General features: G+C 40.3%; 1 protein-coding gene across 1 annotated transcript in view; it reads right to left on the bottom strand.

The window, feature by feature from the left end:
• Window positions 1–7123: 7123 nt before the first annotated feature.
• N4BP2 (NEDD4 binding protein 2) overlaps window positions 7124–17508 on the bottom strand; it is a 28078-nt gene continuing 17693 nt past the window's right edge. The window contains 8 exon segments of the mRNA XM_035111921.2: window positions 7124–9755; window positions 10792–10915; window positions 12545–12713; window positions 13611–13799; window positions 14057–14192; window positions 14635–14753; window positions 16105–16334; window positions 17313–17358. Coding sequence (XP_034967812.2) covers window positions 9710–9755; window positions 10792–10915; window positions 12545–12713; window positions 13611–13799; window positions 14057–14192; window positions 14635–14753; window positions 16105–16334; window positions 17313–17358 — 1059 coding nt within the window. The 3' untranslated portion in view covers window positions 7124–9709.

The following is a 17508-nucleotide window of genomic DNA, read 5'->3' on the forward strand; positions in this document are numbered from 1 at the left end:
GCTCATTCTCGTTACCTCCTCCAGGTCTGGAGGTACCATCGTCCCCAGACGTCTCAGAATCTCCAATTCCCTGCTGCGCCAGGGCGTGCCCTAGCTGGGCCTCCCGGTGACCAGCCGACGACTGAGTGGAAGAACCTGCAGAATGAGACCCCTCCCCCTGCCCTTGCGAGTTGGAAGCGTTAGCGCGCGCTTTCTGCCTTCGTGTCCGCGGGGCTTGGCTCGCGCTGGTACCCCGGTCGGAACTAGAGCTGGAAAATAGAGAAGCAGAGGTACAGGGCCAATCGCTTTCTGTTAATCCAGTGTCGAGGACGAAATCCTGTGACTGACCTGGCTCTTCCTGCGACCCGCAAGGATCCTCCTGTGTGGCGGCAGCCGCAGGCGCAAGCGTTTTTGCAATGGCCGCAAGCTGCTTGCAAACGTCGAGCTGAGTTTTTTGCAGTGTGGAGACCACTCGCACTAGGGCCTCAGTCCTGTCCTGGGCCGCAGGGCTCTTGGAAGGGGCCTTACCCTGCGCACGTTTAGGAGCCATGCTCGGAAAAAATTGCTGGACCAGGCTCACGAAATTTTACGCCTAAACTTTTCTGCTATTTCCTATATGAGCTTGTGTATATGTGCTTGTGTGCCCGTGTGCGTGTATGCGTGCGTGTATGTGTACGTATGTGCGTGTGTGTGTGTGTATTTATATATGTATATATGCGTATGTATGTGTGTGCGTATGTGCGTGTATTAATATATATGTGTATATATATATATATATATATATATATATATATATATATATATATAAATTGTTATTTAATTTATTATTCTAAATGTTATACTAGATGGTGCTAATACTTGCAACTCAAAAGCTGGAAGAAATCTGACTATTGCAATCAATTAATTAAAGCAGAGTAATTAATAACGTGAGCGTACACCAGCACAAGAAATACAGCAAATTGGAGTAGCACAAATGAATTCAAACAAATTCAAAACCCTCAGACAAATAATCACTGCACATCCAGGAATTTCCCCAATAAATTCAAGTGGAATGCTTATCAAGACTAATCTGAAAGTTAATTCAAAGGAGATAATTATGCCGGGTAATTAATTCAACCGCGTATCTTAAGGCCTTGGACAGGGGTATCACCAAATTAATTCAGTGCATACACTGTAACTAAAATATACCTAGGGAGAGCAATGAAATCCAGGCAGCGCAACTAGTCTATTAAGCAAAGAGGGAATTGGAAAAATAAATTAAATCGCTGCCAAATCTAACCTATTGGAGAACCTAAACCTACTACAAAGACTGCCCGGTGAAGGAACTTCCCAAAGGCTTTCAAGCGTTCAGCCTTTGACCTGCTTCCCAAATTCAATTGTTTATTATTTATTTTTTATTTTTATTTTATTTTATTTTTTATTCTTCTTCTTATTATTATTTGTTATGCTATGAAGTTGCGCTGATATTATTTCTGGTGCGCGAAGAGCAGGCCTATTTAATGAATCAGATAGCCCCCACAACCATGCGATTCTACAAAAAGGTTCCCACTCAAGATGGTGTCGAGTAGGTGCTGTTGCTTGCAATTAGGCCACACTCAAAATGGCTCCCGTGCCCTCACAAAATGGCGCCGGCCACGTGGGTCCCACTCAACACACTCAAAATGGCGGACGCAGCCTGCTGCTTACACCACAAGTACCCCTCAAAATGGCGCCGGCCACGTGGGTCTTATGGACACCTGAAATGGTGGCTTCCCTGCCCTCAACCAAAATGGCGCTGATGAAAACACTGTGCCCTCAGCAAAAGACCCAACACACACACCACTACGTTCACTCACACAGCCAGAGACTACACAGCCAGCCGGGAAATTACAAATAAAGGGGACCTACAAGGACCCTGCGCCCTAACATACGCCCAAAGGGGGGGGTGGGGGCAGGTTACTCACTGCGATCTATATAAAAGGATCGTTGCCGTCCTGCTGAAGTCCTGATGAAGTTACGGGGAGGCAGCCGCCTCGACCCTGCGTAATTGATGACGCTGTTACTGCAGCAGGAGCACTGAAAACAACGCCGCCAATCCACCCAAGAGGGGAGAAAATAAGCGCTGTGGGGAGGCAGCCGCCTCGACCCGGCAAGCTATTTCGATCGCCGTGCACCGTCGCGCGGAGAGACAGCTGACTGGCGGGCCCACGGCAGGAGCGATCCTTGCGATCGAGGCGTGCTTTCCTGGGGTGCCGGCGGAAAGACCTAGCGAAGCTGATCGAACAGCTGGCTGGCGCTAACAGCTGACTGGCGGGTCCCCGCCGCTCCACCGCTCCGGAGTGCCCCGGCAAAAGCTTCACCACGACGATCGTGAAAAAAGCCAGCAAGAAACACACTGTCCAGATAAAGGAATCAAATGCCCAGATAAAGCAACGACCAGAATACGAAGGAAACAGATGAATTGTTCGCTCCGGCGAACAGCGAAGGAAGAGGGAGCTTTCCCGCCTGCGGAGGCCCTTTAAACGGCGTAGCCCCGCCCCGCCCGGCCTCATTGGCCGGTCGGGGTGTGACGCAGGCGGGAGCGCACCATCGCGCAGGGGCTGAACTGTCAGCCCCTCCGCGATGGTACAGTCGGGCAGCCCACAACCCCACCTCCGACGCAAGCGCGGAAGTGGCTTTACAGTTCTCTCATACAAAAGGAAAAATGGTTTACTTCATGATTACTGAAAATCTGTTCTATTACCCGATTTATAGCGGAAACTTGTCGAAACAAATGTACTGTTCCATCTATTTTATCCAAGGAATTATTGCAAATTATATCTGTTTATATGTATTGAATTTTTAAGTCCTTTTTAAACTTTATTTACTCTTGCTTTATTTTATCCTGTCTTGCCCAGTGTTTTTGTACATTGTGTTGCATAAGATTATATTGTGGGCCTTTGGCCGTAATAAAGATTTCATTCATTCATTTCATTCATTCTTAAGGATGTAGAATGAGTGTTTTAAATTGTAAAACAGAAAATTGTATGAAGGAGTACAGATTTTCAGATAGCTTGGATCTAAGCTATGTAGGGCTTTATATGTCATGATCAGGCAATTGTGCCCAGAAACATACAGGTGAACAAACCAAACAAGAAAAAGCGGTAGTATGTGAAGATGCAACTAAAATTAGCTTGAAAATATTTCACCAGAGACCTTATTGCATCAGCATTGTGAGGAAGTGGAGCAATTTGGACTATCACCTTCCTGTCTCCTTCCTCTGAACGGTTACTTCTGTTTTCTTCTAAGTTCTCGTGTTCTTTTACGCAGTGACTGATAAGCAACTAACTAACTAAGCATCCAAGCAATTTAAACGGAATCAAGCCGATGTGGGAAAAAGCTCTTGAGTTCATCTTTGATGGAAGAACAGTAGAGCAAATTATGGAGTTGTCTTCCTTTAAAATCAATCTGGCCAAGAAATGGAGTTAGCGTTAATACACAAATGGTCTATGGCACCAATGTAAGCTGTCGGATATCTCTTTCTCGTCATGATACTGGTGGGGTTGCAGTGGAGACTTTCATCCATCTTTGGTGGCAATATGGAAAGGCCCAAACTTTCTGCATTCAAGTATTTCAGGAAATCAGTAAAATTATAGGCAAAGAGCTTTCCCCATCTCCCCAGCTAGCTCTGATTAACTATTTTGAAGATGAAAACTACAACCTACACTGCAAATAGTGTCATAACTACCAAAAGTGGCAAGAGCTATTATGGCTAGACATTGGTGAACATACAAACTTGGTATAGCGGTACCTCTACTTACGAATTTAATGCGTTCCAAACGCACATTTGTAAGTCAAAAAAAATTGTAAGTCGAATCCCATAGGAATGCATTAGGAGAAAAAATTTGTAAGTTGAAGCAACCCTATCTAAAAATTCATAAGTAGAAAAAATCCTATCTAAACCGCATCCAAGATGGTGGATGGAGCTCCATTCGTAAGTAGAAACATTCATAAGTAGAGTTATTCGTAAGTAGAGGTACCACTGTATACCAAAGTGTAGGAAAGAACCCTTCTGGAAAAATTAACTTATAAACTCCAAGTGGCAAGGGGACAAAGCAAGGACAATTTTGCATTGATATTGCATGATCTTACTGCATTTGTTAACAATGAAACACACAATATAACTGCATTTTAAATGGAAATGGTTAATCTCCTAATTGAACATACAAACCACATTTTACCTGCTTTCATTCTGCATCCCCATGATTTGACAATACAATGAATGCCTTTATGTACATATTTCTTAAGTTTCTTATTTAAAAGCAAATTAATCTTGTGTTGCGGTCCTGACCGATTTTCCTCTTCCGCTCCTTCCTCCACCCCGATTTCTCGGGTCTCTTGACAATGTTCTGTCACTTTTTACTGCTTTGAATAATTGACAACCGAATAAAAATGTCTTTTTTGAAAAACTAGTTAGCCTCTCCAACAATACGTGGATTCCAAAAATCACCGTTTCACCAGGGGCATGTCTCTGGGTCTGGCTGAATGTTCTTTAAAAGCTCCACATGTTGAGCTGCTCATCTCCTGATTTTATTTTATGTATGTATATCTTACACACACACACACACACACACACACACACACACACACGGCACAATTGACATCCAGGGGGGATTTCCGAAAGGTGGTGCTTTGTCCTGGATCTTAGACAAGTCAATCTAAAAATTGTGTTATTTTGCCGTTTTGGGTAAAACGTTTGGGGTGTCCCAGTTTTGAAATATGGCAACCCTACCCAAGGACCCCAAGTTTGTGAGGTTAGAACTGGCTTTCTATACAGAGTCCAAAACTGTTTCTGGTCTCCCCTCTCCAATTTATTGTTCTTCACCAGTAACATCTGGTTATAAAGCAGGAGGGGAAAGCACTTGTTAGTTCTTGGAATCACCACCAGAAACTGAGATGTGCTACTTCACTGGTGGTTTTTCAGAGAAACTGTATACTAGTTCTAAACTAGTATACTAGTTTAGAACTATACTAGTGCTAAACCTGTTTCTGGGGTGTACCACTGCAGGTGAGATTGGCATCGTATGACAAACTTCTCTATTTAAAACTCACCGTTGACATAGAAAACTTACACCTCAAGGAGATCACTAAGTTAGAACCGTTTCCCTCAACTTCTAGTTTACTGTGTGGAAGGTTATTTATTTTTGGTGTGGCGACGCATTGACCCCACAATTTTTCCCCACCACTTACAATCCGAGCTAGCGTAGCCCAGACCCAGGTTTATTATCTCTGTTAAGAACCAAGCATCTCTGTCTGAAAATCAGGTTGTTCCACAGTTCAAAAAGACAGGTTATTCATGTGTTAAGGCTATATCTCATTAATTTCCTTAAATGGGGGGGGGGAGCTCCCACACCAAACTTCAGTTTCATTTTAGCTCAAACATCTGATGATGAAGAATTCTTAAAACGAATGTGTATTTATTAAACTGGATTTTATTTGAAATTATTCATGTAAGAAATTTTATGTGCTAACAACCAAACATTACAAAAAAAAAAAAGATAGGAAACCAGAAGAGCTTTATACACCTAAAAAAATAAACAGTAAAGAAATCTACTTACATACTGGCCATATTTTTGTGACACCTGCAAGGTACAATACTGGATTTTTCATCGTACTTTTTTATTATTATAGTATAGTAGTATAATCCCGGTCAGTAGTTGAGAGTTGAACTTTTTTTCCCCCTTTTGAAAAGAGCAAGATTTTCTCTATGTAAACATTTCCTCGCGCACAAGTTTACATGGAAAAACGTTTGTCATCTCACATATGACTCACAGCAGTTTACACAATTGTCATGGCCAGGAAAGGGTGCTGCTGGGATCACAGGAAGGGCATCTGTGCGATCACCTGTTTTGCATGTTCATTCTTGCAAAATGTAGTAAATACATGTATGTGAATATATAGCATGTGAGCTAGCCTTTACTGTTTCACCACAGCAAGCTGAAGTTTACGTAAAGTCCTTATTGTTAAGGGGTGGTACATTCTTTTTCAAGAAATGAAGAAAGGATAAGTAATGTTTTGAAACCTGAAATGCACGTACAAGCTTGTTATCAATTATAATCAAAATATCTATCTGTTGAAAATATTTGACACTGGGAAGGCTATCATTTCCATAGGCACTTTCACAGAAACCACTGCCCTGAGTAAATTTAAATCTCTTTTCAATAAAACATTTAGAGTACAATTTTTGCAGCCTAAGCAATGACCCTAATTGATATAAGCATATGCTCATGACATCTATTTTGGAGGTTAATTTAAGAAGTTAATAATAAAAAATGAGTACCCAGAAATTATAATTCTTCCCCATCTTAAGACATTTGACTTTTTTTAAGAAATTAAGCATGGTAAAAGTATCAAAAGAAAACAATTATGGAAGTTGTACTGAGACATTGAAGAGAACACATTTCCCTTAGGTTTCCTTACAGGTATTTTCAGGTTTAATCTTAATTTCTTCAGTTGTAATTTTTTCCTAAGAAAATATAGAAGGGTTTATCATAGTTATTTTTTACATAATCTACTAAAGAATAGAAGGGAACGGGAGGCTATAATCCAGCAGCCACTTTTACTTGGCAGGTTCTATCGAAAGGAATGAGATTTTTACAGAGTCACAATGGCTTGGATCCAAAGTTCCTGCGAGAAGAACTGAGTTCATGAAAAGAGGACAAAAATAGATCACCCTCTGAAAAGAGAAATTTGCCATCGCATTAAGAGTAACTAGCTTGGGGCCTTTCACATAATGGTTTTCCTAATATGGGTACCTCTTGCAAGTGCGTCGTTACCGCTTGTACGATCAACACTATGCATCTGCTCAGGCTAGATGGACATGGAGTTAAGACCCCACAGTCAACAGTGGCTTCCCCATGGTTTGTACATGAAGCAAAACATGCATGCATGTCCTGGCCATACAGACATATCTATACAACGGTAATGGTGAAGCATCCCTTATTTGCATTAGGTTCCTGAATAAGTATTTTAATGAACACACCCATTATGGTACACAGGAAGGTGAAAGTTTGGAAAAGCCAATTATTTCAATGGGGGAAAGCAGAAGTAGTTACTTTGGCTATAGGGCAGCCCACATAAAAAGGGAATCTAGCTACCAAGCAACTCACATATTTAAAAGTGCTTGATTTATAAAAATAGAAGAAAAAGGTTTTGTTTTTCTCCTGTAATGACATACACCCCTAAGCAAAAAAAGGCAGTTTGGATTTCTATACAGGCACTCCTTCCATCATCATCATCATCTTTTTCTCCAGAATAAAAAGCTATCTTTTATAAAACTCATTAAGCTTGGATGTCACTGTAGTAGGATATTCTGAAGCTCTGATCCAGGTGGTATGTTAAGTCCTGTAAATAACATACTAAGGACTGGATGAGTTTCCTTTCTCCCTGCAATGTGCAGGAATCTATTCCCACTCAAAGATCTCTTTGAAAGGATCATAGTTAACTGTAGGTTGCAACTTTTCAATAGTTGAACATGCACTAAAATGTCTCAGTTTAACTGGTGTACATGTGTGCAAATTCTGTTGCATTATATGTCAAAGAAACTGGCTGCTTCAAAATTCTACTGAAATGGCACCTTTAAGATATGAAGGGTTGTACCAATGGTATTTTCTCCACTGATGGAAGGCATATATTTTCCCTCCCCCATACAGACTATTGTGCCCTTCCAATCTGCTCCAGAGGCTAGGGAGAACCTTCAGATCAGCATAGGAGGTGGCACTGCATGAGGGAAGGGGGAAACTGGCAAAATTTGCTGCCTCCCTCCTTCCACTGATGGAAGCTTCTGATAGAAGTCCCCATCAGTGGAAGGACACAATTGGTTGTAACTTGAAATATTTCACACTCACCTATTCACACAACGGCTCAATTGTTTTAAAAGCTTCATAATTATAAAACAATTTTAAAGAGCACTTGCATGTCCACGTTGAAAGACATGTATACATTATTTGCATATTCTTGAAAATAAATGTCACCTATCAGTTTTTAAAATATTTCTATATGTATTAATTTGTTTGGATACAGAGGCACTGAATATCATGGGAGATGTCATTGAATTTGCAACTAGGATCATCCAGGTTTGATATTAAAATATGTTTTAAAAATACCTTGAGTTGCTTGCTTATTCTCAGCCATGAATTAACATTTAAAAATCCACACAAAATATACTGTACTATCAATAACAATGAGACATTTTCAAATGAAACTGAATCCCTGTAAGAGAGATATGCATGCACACATTGCTGTACTTCCTGATCTGAAGGAAACCATGCATGTTTTAACAGCAGCAGTAGGAACAAGAGAATGTCAGCAGGTGTAGCTCCCTCCATCAGTACTTCAATGGTAGTAGCTGCCATTGATAAATGCTTCTTCCAGTATTGCTGTTAATGGCACGTGGGCTTGCTCAAAGCTGGCAAACCCTTACATGGTATCAATTTGCTGGTGTCTTCTCTAATAGACCATATGTAATTTTTATACACAGGATGGAGTCTATGAAGATTCCTTATATTTTCTCCCACCACAAAGAATATGGAAATGCCGAACCCGATCCAGAGACTTTAGTCACACATTTAGGAGTTACAGTGCACAAAAAGAGCTTCACTGCAGGTACCCTTGTGCATTTCAATTCACACAGCAGCTCTCTGTACATATTCTCGTTGCACTCATGAGGCAGTGTACTTAATATTTTAAGCGAACAAGGAAGAATTGTTCCATCAGCGCAAGAGCAGGGGAAGACCCTTTGCATTAGCAGGCTTTGTTAAGCGGACTCCCACTAGCACAAATATATAGATGAATTCAGCTCTTTATACATCACAAAAACTGGGACTTCTAAAATTTCGTTGATTCTAGTGGCAACTGTATAAATAAAAGAGGAAATGGCTCCTCTTTACTTAGATAATGGTCAATATCTTTAGGTACCCATGTCCTTTCACAAAAAAGCTCAACCATCTCATCAGGCAGTATTGTCAATATATGAAGAGAGTTGAAGAGTTGGGACAATCTGAGCAGATAACTCACTGAGGTATGAGACATTGTATTTCTCTTAAGTCCAGGGAAATGTTAACACCTAACATTTCCTTTTCTCCCCAAGGAACATAATTATTAGCTCTTATTACTTCAACCTACTGCATCATTTTCTCCCCCCAAAACTTTTAATTTCAAAGCATCTGAAGCAATCTTAGCTCCAAGTCTTAAAAACATGTAAGCCTAATGTTTACAGAGCAGAGGTAGTCAATATGATACCCTCCAAATGTGGATTACAACTTCCATCAGCCCCAACCACCATGGCCAGTTGCCAGGAATGATGGGATCGCAGTCCAAAATATCTGATGGGTAATACCCCTCTTATACAGAACAAGGTAAGTGTTTTAAGAAGATAATGCTTGAGATATTTGTGGATGTTCTTTAAATCTGAGACGGACAGAGTGTTTCAAAAAGGAGCCTTCCCTTTGAAAGTCCACCACTTGTACATAAGTTCTCTTCACATGGACTCCTTTTATAGCAAGAGGCCAAAAATCTATTTCCCTTAAAAAGAAAAAGAATCCATTCAGTTTTGGCGAGGAAAACATGCTGACAAAAATCACAGCTGCTAAAAACGTTAAAATATTTCCAGTAAAATACTGTTCTTTAAAAGTACCACAGGAACAGCATTATAGTTTGAAGTTGTTTGTATGTCAGTTATAGCAGCTTTTCCAATCCTCTTGGTGACATCCTTTTACTTCAGCATGACTTTCAAGCAGCCTGGCTTTATTTCTGTAAACCTGTGAATCAGGATAATATTGTAAGCAACCATTTAAGGTTTGATTCAAACTGCAAAGCGTAGGAAGACAGACATTAGCACTGTTCCACAAATGCTTGCATAAGAATCCACACAGTGGTATGAGAGACAAATTCTACAGCACTTCTCATGCTCGTTTGTGCAAGGACTTGTGCAGGTGAAAATATTTTTTAAATCTCTCATACAATGCTCTAACACTACACAGCATTACATGGGCTTTTCGTGAGCAGAAGACACTTTCACCTTATAGAAGGGCAAGTTTGGGATTAAACCATCTTTTTAGCCGGGTGAAAGAAACTTAAGAAATAATAAACCTAATAAAGAGGTATAGCCTCAAATAAGCTTGCTCTCTGTGCCCAAAGATGCTCTGGAGCTTGTTAACTGAGAAGCAGCCTCTACCGTCATATCACATACAAACCACTGATGGGAATTTAAAAATCAGATTGGGACACAGCATGTGGAAGAGAGGTTCACTGTTCACAGAAGAAAAAAATCCCACTGGCATTGCCCAAGCCCCTGCACATACCTAAAATTGCTCCCTGACCACTAAATGAAACAGCTTTTCTTTTAGACTTAAAGTGAGATGTTGAAAATACAGAAGCATGGCTGAGCACAAGGTGGGGTGTATTTGGGCTAGACCAGAGAGCTAAGGGAGTGAAAACAATTTGCTTTCTATTATTCCTGAATTCTCTCCCAGCTCCAGCCTTCCACTCTTGACTTCACCCATTACCCTTTCACTAGATTTAATGTAACTCAATCTCAAATCTCCTTCCTCACTTGATTCCATGTTTACCACCATAGGCAAATAAAAAGAAAACCATCACCAGCAGCCAGGACTGTCATTAGGAATGACCTAGGATCCTAGATAGAAGCTTCCTGCTGTACTCTGCAAACCTGGCAATAAACCTGCCTGGGGAGCTTAGCCCAGGTGTCTACTACTCTTTCTAGTGAAATAACCACCAGTTTTTAATTGGTTAAATGCAGATTGCAAGTTGTCAGTAACAGTACATTCAGCTCACCTGAACTTGTGGCTTGTGAGGTATTTCATAACTGCTGGTTTGATGCGAGCAACTCCTCCCTGGCTATGGTTTCCCTTTCCTGTGATCACGTAGAGATATGGCTTACCACCAGCCAGGTTGCATTCTGTTACACAAGAATAAGAATGACCACAATATTATCTCTTTATGAATTCCACATTCAACAGATTAAAAAATAATAATTTTAGAATGTATCTAAAATCTTTCAATGTGGTACATTTTGAAATACAAAGTACCTGTAGCCTTAGACTACAGGTCTGTCTAGCCAAGTACTGTCTCCTGTGATTGGTAGCAGCTTGCTGGTACAATGGTATCTCGGTTTAAGTACACAATTGGTTCTGGAAGTCTGTACTTAACCTGAGGCATACTTAACCTGAAGCAAACTTTCCCATTGAAAGTAATGGAAAGTAGATTAATCCATTCCAGACGGTCCGCGGAGTACTTAAACTGAAGCGTACTTAACCTGAAGTGAACTTTCCCATTGAAAGTAATGGAAAGTGGATTAATCCGTTCCAGACAGGTCTGCGGAGTACTCAACCTGAAGTGTACTTAACCCTAATCCAAAGTATGAGTGTAATTGGTTTTGGAAGTCCATACTTAACCTGAAGCGTACTTAACCTGAAGCAAACTTTCCCATTGAAAGTAGTGGAAAGTGGATTAATCCGTTCCAGACAGGTCCACGGTGTACTTAAACTGAAAGTACTCAAACCGAAGCGTACTTAAACCGAGGTATGACTGTATCTGTATCAGTACCGCTACTCAAGAACCTTTTAATCAGATGCCAGGAATTTAACCTTAGTAGTGCTACGTGGGAACCAGGCAGAGGGCCTTCTTGGTGGTGGCACCCGCCCTGTGCAACGCCATCCCATCAGATGTCAAGCAAATAAGCAACTATCTGACTTTTAGAAGACATCGGAAGGGAGCCCTGATTAGGAAAGTTTTTAATGTTTGATGTTTATTGTGTTTTTAATATTCTGTTGGGAGCTGCCCAGAGTGGCTGGGGAAACCCAGCCAGATGGGCAGGGTATGTATGTATGTATGTATGTATGTATGTATGTATGTATGTATGTATGTATGTATGTATGTATGTATGTATAAATAAATAGTAATAAAAATATTTTTATGATTATGATTATTATTATTATTACAGTGGTACCTCGGGTTACAGATGCTTCAGGTTACAGACTCCGCTAACCCAGAAATAGTACCTCGGGTTAAGAACTTTGCTTCAGGATGAGAACACAAATTGCGTGGCGGCAGCGCGAGGCCCCATTAGCTAAAGTAGTACCTCAGGTTAAGAACAGTTCCAGGTTAAGAACGGACCTCCAGAATGAATTAAGTTCTTAACCTGAGGTACCACTGTACATGCAAATTATATGTTCCGTCCATGAAGGCTAGCCCATCCACTGACATGGAAAGTGACATGACCATTTTAATACAGTGGTACCACGGTTTTCGAACGTAATCTGTTCCAAAAGACCATTCGACTTTGAAAACATTCGAAAACAGAAGCCGCAAAGGGCAGCCTGCAAATTCAATAGAGAAAATTGGAAAAAAGTCAGCAGAAGCCGTTCAACTTCCGAGGCACATTCGAAAATGGAAGCATTTCTAGGTTTTCGGCATTTGAAAACTGAAACGTTCAACTTCCAAGACATTCAAAAACCACTGTACATCATTTTTTGCCCACATACACAAGTCCAGTGTAATCTCTGTAAGCAAAGAGGTGTTCTTGTACCTTCTGTTTTCTCCTGCAATACTCTACCCAGGTGAGCCAAAGCTTCATCCACATGAAGACCATGTAGGTCCAAAAGGTTTTCAGGAAGCTTAAAGGCATTCACTTTCTCAAAGATTTGCACAGCAGCATCGCGGTTGGCTTCTTTCATCTTCTCCTCGTGAAGGCGACCCTTTATGCAAACACACATCTACTGTAAACATTACGAGGAGCAACCTAAGCGCAGCACTGGATATCAGGATTCAAAACAGCACTACTGTATAGGCAGGGAGTTGTAATGTCTCAGAACAGCAACATGTGCATTTAGACTTAACTTGTCAAAGTAGGTCAAGTAAGGCCTGATCAGGTGGGTTTCAGGAAGATGTAAGTCACAATGAGACTGTGTGAAATGAGCAGAGATCATAAAGGTAGGAAGAAAAAAAGAGAGGAAGTCAACTTTGTGCTCCCTGACTGCATACAACTGGTAGAAAACAACTGAGTCTGCCTTAGCACGCTAAGAGAATCTCCTGAAGGTTTCAGTACGGCGATTATGGTTTAAAACACTATCCCACCTGTAGAAGTACACGATACATGCTGGTATCCAAAAAACTATGCAAGTAGCTCCATGGCAATTTTGAAATGCAGGGGACATTCAATAGTAATTTGTGGTATTGTGTGGGAGCCTGTTACTCAATAAGCAAAAAGTCAAGAGTTTCTATTGTCAATGACCAAACACTCATCTGCATGTAATGTAGCACTCTGAATTCCAGCCATTGTTAGTGAATAAGCTATTCCATTGTTGTCTTATATTCTAATCCAGCAGCATTTCGAAAGCCATGAGTTGCTTGTTTCTGAATTAAAACACCATGTCCACATATTTCCAATTTATTTCAAAATAAATGTTTCTGACCTTATTGGGGGAGGGGATATTTCTGCACACAGTCTACTAATTCTGCTATTGGAGATTCAAAAAGAGCATTGACACTTGCTTATGCAATGGTTATCAGTGCAAACACCCAAAACTTATGTGATTACGAATGGCAAACATTTCCAGTAAAGAAGGCAAAAATTGCAGAATTGATTGATTTACCCTTTGAACATAAAATGCTGCTACGGACTTCATTCCCATGCGATACGCTTCCCCGGCTTTTCTCAGGCACTCTTGCTTGTGCTGTTGGTGAAGAAAAGCTTCGGCCCTGAAATCATCATATTCTGGATATTCAAAATCTTGAAACACCTTTGCACCAAAAATGTCTTCTGGTTCCTTGCACTTTCTGGCCTGTAATTCATAAGTGTTAAACTTAGGACATGGTCCAAGGCTTATTAAAGTAAGACACCTCCACTAAAGACATTTTCTATCTGCTCAGTTCAAAACAAGAAGCAATCATATATACTCCTACTGAAACTAACTTTTATTTACTACCGGTATTTATAAAGTCCTTTCCCTAAAATGTTAAAAATGCTGAGGACCCATATTTCACTATAACAGCATCTTATTTAAACATATTTGCAACAAATGTATAAAATGGTCGTTACCTTTCTCTCTCGTGTCTTTAAAGCACTGCAAGAAGAGAGTATGGCACCCTGGGCAGTTTCTCTGGCTACAACTGTCTTTACTGGATCTGACTCTAAAACGCTGTTCAGAAACTGGACGGTTTGCTCCAAAGAATAACTGAGATAAAAAAAGAAGCAGCAGCCAATGAATGATTCAAGACATATCACAGAACAGCAGAATTTTGTTAATTACTAACAAGAAAGGAAAAAAGCAAGACACATGCGCACACGCACACAAGAGAGAGAAGCTTGCATTCAAAAACCTGATCTTTAATTTCTCAAATCAAATTCTAGCACCAGGCAAGCCTCCCTGGGGAAAGAATTCCAGAGCCAGAACATCACAACAAATTAGGTTCTGTCTCTGGTCACTACTGGCCTTATCTCAAGCAACAGGAAGATCTGGAGAAAAGCCTACAAGGGTAGTCTTGAACAGACCACAGTAGAAAGCACTTCAAAAGGTGTTCAGATCCAAGCCATTTAGTTATTTGAATTTAGCAGCTGTTGTGACAAAATGACTCTTATTCTACTGTTAAGCATCATATGAACAAGCAAGAGCTCACTTGTGGTCCTTGAAGATTTCCATTAAGACGTTTGGATTAATAGCTGGGAATATCTCCAGGAGTTGCTTCTCTTTCAGTTTGGCAGCACAGTCTTTTCTAGCCATGAAAGGAAAGCGTTTCTAATCCAGAAAACAAGTTTACATTATAATTATATTATTAGAAAAGGCTTTGTAGAAAAATGGATCTAATAAAGAAAAAGGATTTCAAAGTTACACAGTTTTCCACATTTTGGGGTTGGTGACAACCAATTTTTTTCCTCCTTTCTCCTGTGTGTTCCCAAATTGCTCCTCTGGGTAGAGGCAACCTCCAGAGCAAATCACGGGACAGGTTGGGGGGCAATGCAGAGGAAGAAGTATAGTAGTTGTGCTACTTCTTCTCCCACAACGTTGGATACCACCCTTTGTTATTGGTTCCAGATTATTTAGGGCTGGCAATACTGTTTATAGGGAGACGTTTTCTAGCTTCAGCCACCTGAAATTTAAATCATAAAAGGCTGCTTGCAAAACTATATTGAAGAGACTGTTTTGTTTGGGAGATAAAGTAGCACAATAGTAGCTTTAAGCTGAAGTTAATAAATTAGGGTAAATCAAGATGATTCATGGAGGATACCACTAAAAATCTCAGTTTCTAATTAAAATCTTAGCACCAATGTACATATTAACAGTCAAATTACCACAATGCCACACTTTTGGTCTTCAGGAATACACAAAACAGGAAAAAATGCATTAGAAGCAAAACCTTGCAAATGGTGCTAAATGTGTCTTTACAACTACATCCATTATTTTTATACTGTTGCCTATGTGGGGGGAGGGGGTAATTTTCATCATGATCAGGGTGCAGTGAGGAAAGATTTAACTCTTCCCTTCTGACTTGGGATTCTAATAGAAATTTCTTCCACATGTTATTCGCCTAAGAAAACAAGCCCCCATCGGTGCCAATTAATTCATTTATGCCCATCTCATTTTGAGAGTCAACTATACTAAGAAATTAGAAGTAAAGGCAGGTTTCTGGCTCTAGACTTTGGCTAAATTGCATTTCAGCCCCAAGCACAACAGAACCACATAGTTGTTGTACAGCACCACTTTCTATTTAATCCTCCCCTATCAGCTTAATACATCAACATCACTGGTGGAATGTTATCCTGGAGCAGGATGGCAGGGCCACCCTTACAGCTTTTATGTGCTAGAAAACAGTCATTTGCCACCCGCTCCCTGACCTAAACTAATAACCAGCTTTCTAGGCAGTGCAGCTGCATTGCAAGTGAAACTTTGTGAGTGTTTGTCAAGTGGTTACTGTTATAGCATAAGGAAATGGAGTGGGTGGGCCAAGTCTGAGAACTGGAACAAGAAAATGTCCCAGTATGCTGGGAGCCTAGTGGCCGATCTTATGCCCTGCTGCATGCTTCAGCTCACAATGAGGGTGGAATATAGGAACACATAGTGCTAAGGGGCAACGTATGTGTAATCATACCAGGTCCTCTTTTTCTTGTAAGGCGATTTCTTCAGACATTATCTCCCGGAGTGACACTTTCTGTGTCTGGACATTCCAGTGATCCATGAAAGGAAAAAACTCTGAAGCAGCTGAGTGTTCAGGTAGCGTATCTGTAGGCAGTCTTTCGGTCTTCTGTACTTGACAGTTTGTATGTGGAGAAAGAAGGCTGTCCAGCTCATCTAGACAGAATTGCTCAAACAGCATGGGATCTACAGAAGCAACAAAGACGGAAGGTGATGAATTATTTTAAAGGAAAAGTTTCAAATACAGATAATCCAAATACATGTATTTTTTATGCATTTTGAAAGGTGTCACTTGTATTGAGGGACTGCATAAATAAAAACAGACTGTTAAAAACTATTTTATTTTACTGTGTTTTCTAACTGTGAAACATGTATTTTGATGGCACATTAGTTTTTACTCTTTGCCTTACTCTATGTTGTGCCTGTGCACCTGAAAAAACATGGCTGCTTTCATACTCCTCTGCTGGCTCCTCCTCCTTTTGGGGAACTTAATTTCAAAAGCAGTGGCTTGAAGCACAGATTGTGGTCCTGAGGGTCTGAGAAGTGGATCACACATAGGTAATTCCACACCTCTGGCCTCTCAGTTGCAAAGCTTTGTGGTTTGCTCGGTTCCTTTGTGTCCTCATGCTGTTTTTTTACAGCATTTTTACTACATACATGCTCTTTCTTTTCACAAATAGGTAGTGTAGTGCTCTTTTTTTTAAAAAAAAGCAACAATTAAATATATACATAGATAATTGTGCATCCCTATTTCAATTAAAATTTGCTGCACATATAAAAGGACAAGAAATAAATAAACCCTAATCTGAGTGTAGATGAGATAGACAGAGAGGGGGGCGGAAAAGTTAAGAATAATATTGTCCAAGCTATGGCTGTGCAAAGTCAAAACAACACTCTGCTAGGTCCTGAAACCCAATGGGTAGCCTGAGACAAGTTGCTATCAGGCAGCTCAACCTACCTCCTAGGGTGGTTTTAAGTTAAAATGGGATTACCCATATGACACAAATGTGCTGCTATAGTATATTTATTTTACATGGAATAACTTTGCCATTCCTGCTGTATTTGTTACTATGTGATGATCAGAATCTGGATGTACATCTAAAAGGGCACCCACTCTAAATAATGGAAGGCCCAGAGTGGTCAATTAGAACATCATAAGCTTACCTTCTTCAAGAAGCTTATGCAACTCCTCTTCTCTCCTCTGTCGCTTCTAAATTAAAACATTTTAAGTTCAATTAATCATATTATTAAGTTTTAATGAATCTCCAATTAGTTTTTATTTTATTTTAAAAAGGATTAATAAAATTTGTTTGGGCAACTGTACTCAGTTTAAAACAGGTTCAGGTTTTATGCAAGCACA

The sequence above is a fragment of the Zootoca vivipara genome, chromosome 9 (assembly GCF_963506605.1).
Source record: "Zootoca vivipara chromosome 9, rZooViv1.1, whole genome shotgun sequence".
Taxonomy (NCBI): domain Eukaryota; kingdom Metazoa; phylum Chordata; class Lepidosauria; order Squamata; family Lacertidae; genus Zootoca; species Zootoca vivipara.